Raw genomic sequence first — 7,657 nt, 5'->3', positions numbered from 1 at the left:
TGGGCTGGTTTTGCTAATTAGGCCTTACCCCAAATAGCTTTAGGATTTAATTGTGGAGCGAATTAATATGGACTGATCTGAAAAATAATGTGGATTGATTGGAGTCGAATTTGAGTTAGATGAATTAAAATATGGGCCGAATAACTTGGCTCCTCCTGAATTTAAATAAAAGACCCATTTTAATTAATTATATGCTAACGTGTGTTAAAATATTACTTCATATAAAACACATCTAATTATCAATCCCCAGATAAAAAATAAGATTATAAAACGCCGTAATAACCGTGTGATAATATTTTAAAGGTTCAACAGTAAATAAAATGCTATTATTTGATTGCGCGAAAATAAATGCGATGCGTGTGTGCATAAAACAGGTAAAAATCTTTGAAATCACGAATTATAATAATACCGGTCAAAATAATAACAAATAATAATAATAGTAAATGCGAATTATAATAATACCGGTCACAATAATAACAAATAATAATAATAGTAGTAGTAGTGGTGGTGGTAGTAGTAGTGGTGGTGGTAGTAGTGGTAGTGGTCGTAGTAGTGGTAGTGGTGGTAGTAGTGGTAGTGGTAGTGGTGGTAGTGGTGGTGGTAGTGGTGGTAGTGGTAGTGGTGGTAGTAGTGGTAGTGGTAGTCGTAGTGGTAGTGGTAGTGGTAGTAGTAGTAGTGGTAGTAGTAGTAGTGGTAGTAGTAGTGGTAGTAGTGGTAGTAGTGGTAGTAGTCGTAGTAGTGGTAGTAGTAGTAGTAGTGGTCGTGGTAGTCGTCGTAGTAGTGGTAGTAGTAGTGGTAGTAGTGGTAGTAGTAGTGGTAGTAGTGGTAGTAGTGGTCGTAGTAGTAGTAGTAGTCGTAGTAGTAGTAGTAGTAGTCGTAGTAGTCGTAGTAGTAGTAGTAGTAGTCGTAGTAGTGGTAGTAGTGGTAGTCGTAGTAGTAGTAGTAGTCGTAGTCGTAGTAGTCGTAGTCGTAGTAGTAGTCGTAGTAGTAGTAGTAGTTGTAGTAGTAGTAGTAGTAACAGTAATAAAATAAAAGATAATAACCATTGTGACTGCAATAGAATAATGAAATGCCGGTATTAATAAAAACTAATAATTATAGTAAAAATGTAAATAATTATTTTTTGAAGTTGCCAACAATACTAGAAGCGTAAATAGATATTTCGGAGGAAAGGTGGGACAAAATTGGGTGTCAACAGCACTTCCCGCTACTTGGGATGAATTTGTTTATGCCTTCATTGACCACTTCATGCCAATTGAGGTCAGGGAAGCAAAAGCTATGGAGTTTGAGAGGCTAAGGCAGAATAACATGACTGTTCAGGAATATTATCTCAAATTTATGTCGTTGTCCAGAAATGCTCTCCATATGGTTCCCGATATGGGAGCCGTGGTTAGAAAGTTTGTGCTTGGGCTTAAACCCGAATTGCACAGGGATGCTAATACGGCTGCTCAAAATGATAAGATAACTATTTCTAAGTTGTTAGCATTTGTGCAAGGTAATGAGGAGAAACTAAAGGAAGAAAAAACGCGCAAAGCGAAGGATAGGGGAATTCAGCAAGAGGGCCAAGTCTTCAGGTAACTTTAATCAGGGTGGAGGTAGACAGTTCTTTAAGAACAGGTCAGCAGGACCCGCTCCATCCGCAGCCAGTGCCCCAGCCCCAAAGTTCAGGAATGATCAGAAGAAACAGAATTTCAGACCAGCAGGTTCCTACTCTCAGGCTAGTGTGGGTCAGCAGGCCTATACTAATCCGGTTTGCGGCAAGTGTGGTAAGAGACACCCAGGTGAGTGTCGTATGGGTATGGATGTATGCTATGGTTGTGGCCATAGGGGCCATATATAGAGAGATTGTCCATCTGTTAAGCAAGGTACCGAAGGTAATGTGGCTCAGTTCATAAATTCAGCAGCTCCTCGTAACAATCAGGCCCATCAGGGGCGTGGAGCAGCAAAGTCCGGCAATACGGGCAGCGGTCAAAATCGTTTGTATGCATTGGCAGGTCGTCAAGATATAGAGGCACGTGGAGATGTGGTCATAGGTATGCTAACCGTCTTCACTCATAATGTTTATGCTCTCATGGATTCCGGATCTACCCCATCTTATGTATCCCCTTTTATTGCTAAGAAATTTGAGATTGAACCAGAAAAGTTGCACGAACCCTTTGAGGTGTCCACCCCAGTTGGGGAATCAGTCGTTGCTAGATGTATTTATAGGGGTTTCCAGTTTTAGTCTATCACTGCAGAACCATAACTGATTTACCAGAATTAGAAATGGTAGACTTTGATGTAATCATGGGTATGGATTTTCTATTTTCATGTTATGCCACAGTGGGTTGTAGAACCAAAACTGTAAAATTTGAATTTCCTAACGAATCAGTCATAGAATAGAAAGGGTAATTCGGTAGTACCCAAAGGCAGATTTATTTCCTATATTAAGGCCAGAAAGATGATTTCCAAGGGGTATATCTATCACTTAGTTCGAGTCAGGGAGGCAGATGCCCATACTTCAACTATTCAGTCAGTACTAGTTGTTAGTGAATTTCTAGAGGTCTTTCTAGATGACCTACCCGGAGTTCCTCTCGATAGGGAGATTGACTTTGGAATCGATCTACTTCCTGAAACTAAGCCGATATCTATTCCGCCATATAGAGTGGCTCCAGAAGAGTTGAAAGAATTAAAAGTTCATTTGAAAGATCATCTTGACAAAGGATTTATTCAACCAACTGTCTCGCCTTGGGGCGCACCGGTCTTGTTCGTCCGAAATAAAGATGGTTCTCTACGCATGTGTATTTACTACCGCCAGTTGAATAAAGTCACCATTAAGAACAAGTATCATCTTGCTATAATAGATGATTTATTTGACCAACTTCAGGGTGCCCAGTGCTATTCTAAGATTGACCTCAGATCAGGTTACCATCAGTTAAAGGTTAAGGAAGTTGATATTCCTAAGACCGCTTTCAGAACCCGTTATGGTCACTTTGAATTTCTTGTCATGTCTTTTGGATTGACAAATGCGCCAGCTGCTTTCATGGACCTTATGAACAGGGTTTTCAAGCCCTATCTCGATCTATTCGTCATTATTTTCATTGATGATATTCTGGTATATTCCCGTAGTGAGGCTGACTATGCAGAACATCTCAGAATAGTGTTGCAGACTCTTAAGGATCGCGAACTTTTTGCAAAATTCTCAAAGTGTGAGTTTTGACTTAAGTCAGTGACATTTATAGGCCATGTGATTTCAGGTGATAGCGTGAAAGTCAATTTTCAGAAAATAGACGCTGTGAAGAATTGGGCCAGACACACTTCACCATCAGATATCAGAAGTTTCTTGGGTCTGGCAGGCTATTACAGACATTTTGTTGAGGGGTTTTCTTCTATCTCAGCTCCGTTGACTAAGTTGACTCAGAAAAAAGTCAAGTTTCAATGGTCAGATGTGTGTGAGCAGAGTTTTGAAGAATTGAAGAAGAGATTAACTTCTGCCCCAGTTTTGATGCTACCAGAAGGCACCGAAGGGTTCGTAGTTTATTGTGATGCTTCGGGAGTTGGTCTTGAATGTGTCTTAATGCAGCATGATAAGGTTGCTGCTTATGCATCTAGACAGCTTAAGACTCATGAAAAGAATTATTCGACTCATGACTTAGAGTTGGCAGCCGTGGTTTTTGCACTTATGATATGGCGTCACTATTTAAATGGAGTACATGTGGATATTTTCACTGATCATAAAAGCCTACATTATATCTTCAAGCAAAGGGAGCTGAATCTTAGGCAGAGAAGATGGCTCGAATTACTTAAAGACTATGATGCGGATATTCTCTATCATCCGAGGAAAGCGAATGTTGTAGCCGATGCTCTTAGTCGGTGTTCCATGGGAAGTTTAGCCCACGTCGAAGTAGATAAGAGAATTATGACGAAAGAAGTTCACCGTTTGGCCAGTCTTGGAGTTCGACTTTTGGACTCCGAGGAGGGTGGGGTTGTTGTTCAAACCAGAGCTCATTGCTCCTTAGTGGTTGAAGTCAAAGAGAAGTAGTTTAGTGATCCCTACTTGTTACAGCTGAAAGAGGGATCTACAAGCATAAGATAATGGCTTCTGAACAAAGAGAGATGATGGTACCTTGAGGTACCGAGGCAGATTATGTGTTCCAGATGTAGATGGGCTTAGAGAGCGAATCCTGGCAGAAACTCACAATTCCAGGTATTCCATTCATCCAGGTTCCACTAAGATGTATCATGATCTTAAAGAGATGTATTGGTGGAATGATATGAAGAAGAATGTAGCAGATTTCGTGGCTAAGTGTCCAAATTGCCAGCAGGTGAAAGCTGAACACCAGAGGCCTGGTGGGTTAGCTTAGAATATTGATATCCCTGTTTGGAAATGGGAGATGATAAATATAGACTTTATAATAGGTCTGCCTCGTTCATCCTGCAGACATGATTCGATTTGGGTGATTGTGGACCGACTTACTAAGTCAACGCACTTTTTGCCAGTCAAGACTACAGATTCAGCAGAAAATGATGCTAAGTTGTATATTCGGGAGATTGTCAAGCTGCATGGGACCCCAGTGTCTATCGTTTCAGATCGTGGTGCTCAGTTCACAGCGAACTTCTAGAGATCCTTTTAAAAAGGATTGGGTACCAAGGTGAATCTCAGTATAGCTTTTCATCCTCAAACAGATGGTCAGGAAGAGCGTACTATTTAGACTCTAGAGGATATGTTGAGGGCATGTGTCCTTGATTTTAAAAGTAATTGGGATGATCATTTGCCTCTCATTGAGTTTGCTTATAATAACAGTTATCATGCTGAGTTTGCTTATAATAACAGTTATCATGCTAGCATCATGATGGCACCGTTCGAAGCTCTTTATGAGAGAAGATGTAGATCACCCATTGGGTGGTTTGAAGTTGGTGAAGCAGAGTTGTTAGGGCTAGACTTGGTCTACCAGGCTATGGAGAAAGTCAAGTTAATTCAAGAGCGTCTGAAAACGGCTTAGAGTTGCCAGAAGTCTTACACAGATGTGAGGAAAAGAGACATAGAGTTTCAAGTTGATGATTGGGTGTTTCTAAAAGTCTCACCTATGAAAGGTGTGATGAGATTTGGAAAGAAAGGAAAGCTCAGCCCCAAATATATTGGACCTTATAGAATCCTGCGAAGGGTTGGTCAAGTAGCTTATAAGCTTGAGTTGCCACAAGAGTTGGCTGCTGTGCACCCAGTGTTTCATGTATCCATGTTGAGGAAGTGTGTGGGAGACCCGCCATTAGTTGTTCCTACTGAGACTATAACGATTAAGGATGGCCTAAATTATGAAGAAATCCCCGTAGCCATTCTTGATCGTCAGATTCGCAAGTTGAGAAATAAGGAAATTGCCTCAGTAAAATTTTTATGAAAGAGTTAGAAAGTTGAAGAAGCTACATGGGAAGCCGAAGAAGATATGAAATCCAAGTATCTGTACTTGTTTGAGGAACCAGCAGAGAATGTTCAAGGTAACTAACCTCCATATCCATGTCATGTCTCTTACGTATTCATGTCTCACGTTTCACGTTCATGTTTATGTACTCTATACTCATATCCAATGTTTTAGCGTTCATGTTTCAAGAAATCATGTTATGTCAGTTCTCATGTTCCATGTCATGTTTCTTTCACGTTCGTGTATTTAAGCCATGTTCAGTCACGTTCTTAACCATGACCCATCATTCGAGGACGAATGATCTCAAGGGGGAGATATTGTAACACCCAGTGCCCCTATACTAAGTTACGTTCATGATTCAGGACTTAGAAACCAAGATGAAAGTGTTGAAATATTAAATTTGGATTTCGATGGTCAAGGTGTGGGCCATACTTTCAAGTACGAGCCGTACTTTTAAGCCGCACTTGGCATGGGAGAAAATGGAGTTTCTAGAAATTTCCATCAAAGTACGGGCAAAATGCGTAGGTCGCACTTCGAAGTGCGGGACGCATTTCCATCCTGTACTTCGCAATGATTTTAACCCAGCTACGGGAATTTACATTCCAGGTACGGGCCACAAGGTACGGGCCGTACTTCAAAGCACGGGACATACTTTGCGCCCGTACATCATCTGCTTCAGTGAACAGTATAAATTCGAGACTTCAATTTTATTTCTCACTTTTCACATTCCCAAGCCCTAGCATGAAGTTCTTTTCCCCTAACCTTCAAGATACTCTAAGGTAAGCCTATTCCAATCATTCCAAGTCAAATTCTAACATGTATTCATTTAATCTAAACAAGAAAATTGTTGTTCTTAACCTAGGGTTTTCAAGAAAACCCAATTAAAGGGATTCAAGATTAAGCTTTGGGATTCTTCTTCAAAGTTCAGATTTTTATTACAAGTTTGGAGCATACCAGGTATGTAGGGCTTCTATCTATATGTGAGAACATTTTTGTTCTTCCCCACGCCACGTTCTTCCATGATTATGCAAGAGTTCACTAAACTAGGGTTTTTAGCTAACTTCATGATAACCCTAGTTTGTGTACCATGATTTACTATGTTTGGATTATATATTCGTTGGTGTATCCATAATCTTCCATTTTGGTTATTAGGAATCCGTCTGTAATCCATGAAAACTCATATATTGCATTCCATGGGTTCCTACATGCAAGTAATTAAATATAATGCTTACTTTCATGAATGTCCTACATGTCCACACGTTTTCATGCAAATAAATTATATAACTTTATCCATGTTATAATACAAGTCATGTTTTTATGAAATTCAAGGGCTTCTCAGCCAACTATATCATGTTCATATTTTTTAGAGTTGCACAGATTACCGAAAAGGTTTTATACCTGAAACTACGTATGCCAACGTAGGATAAGGATCGCTCCGCCCAGTAGGACGATTCCTTCATATATTCCCCATTGAGGGATTTGGATCCATTCATGTCATGTTTATGTCTTGTACCCAGGCAAGGTACAAGATGGCTTAGCTGATCGGGCAAAGATCAGACGCCTTGTACTAATATGGTGGTTTCATGTCGGTTACATTAATGCTTTCCCGCAGATACTTTTCTCATGTTATATATATGTATTTAAGTTTATGCTCATGGTCAGGTTTCAGTTTTAGCCCTTATCATGTTATTTCATATGCCATGTTTATTTCATTCAGTTGTTTTACATACCAGTATATTCAATGTGCTGACGACTCTTTTCTATTGCTCGGGGTCCTGCATTTCAAGATGCAGGTACAGACTTACAGGACGACGAATCTGCTCAGTAGGATCATCCGCATATCAGCTTTTGGCGAGCCTCATCTTCTTTGGGGTTTAGTCATTATTTACTTTCATAATTGTTATGCAGTTAAGGTATGCTGGGGGCCTTATCCCAGCAAGTATATTTTATAGTTCAGATTCAGGATAGAGGTTTCATAGACTAGTCAGTCAGTTATGTTAGATACTCAGAGTTGTGTAGCCACCTTTGGCTCAGTTTATGATATTTTCGCATTCACGTTTTATACAAGTATTTTTTATTAAATACTATGATATCCCATGTTTAGACTCATCACTTTTAAGTTATATTCCGCTCATGTTATGCTTCATGATGATTCAGCAAGCCATGTGGTTCGGTCGGCCACATGCAGTAAGGCACCGAATGCCGTGTTTCGCCCAGGCCATGGTTTCCGATGCAACATTAGTTCTTAGCATCAACTTCTA

The 7,657-nt window shown here is 40.0% G+C and overlaps 1 protein-coding gene across 1 annotated transcript; it reads left to right on the top strand.

Annotated features, from left to right (window-relative positions):
* The first annotated feature begins 443 nt into the window (after nt 1-443).
* On the top strand, nt 444-4,982 carry LOC132045210 (uncharacterized). Its single transcript, XM_059435753.1, has 7 exons — nt 444-999; nt 1,130-1,574; nt 1,618-1,781; nt 1,902-2,033; nt 2,541-2,903; nt 3,237-3,360; nt 4,814-4,982. Exons 1-7 carry the CDS (start codon nt 444-446, stop codon nt 4,980-4,982), a joined length of 1,953 nt encoding a protein of 650 aa, XP_059291736.1.
* The last annotated feature ends 2,675 nt before the right edge of the window (nt 4,983-7,657 follow it).

Source organism: Lycium ferocissimum, unplaced genomic scaffold, assembly GCF_029784015.1.
Source record: "Lycium ferocissimum isolate CSIRO_LF1 unplaced genomic scaffold, AGI_CSIRO_Lferr_CH_V1 ctg6292, whole genome shotgun sequence".
NCBI classification, from domain to species: Eukaryota; Viridiplantae; Streptophyta; class Magnoliopsida; order Solanales; family Solanaceae; genus Lycium; species Lycium ferocissimum.
The sequence above is the reverse complement of the archived record's forward strand: the minus strand, read 5'-3'. Positions and strand labels throughout refer to the sequence as shown.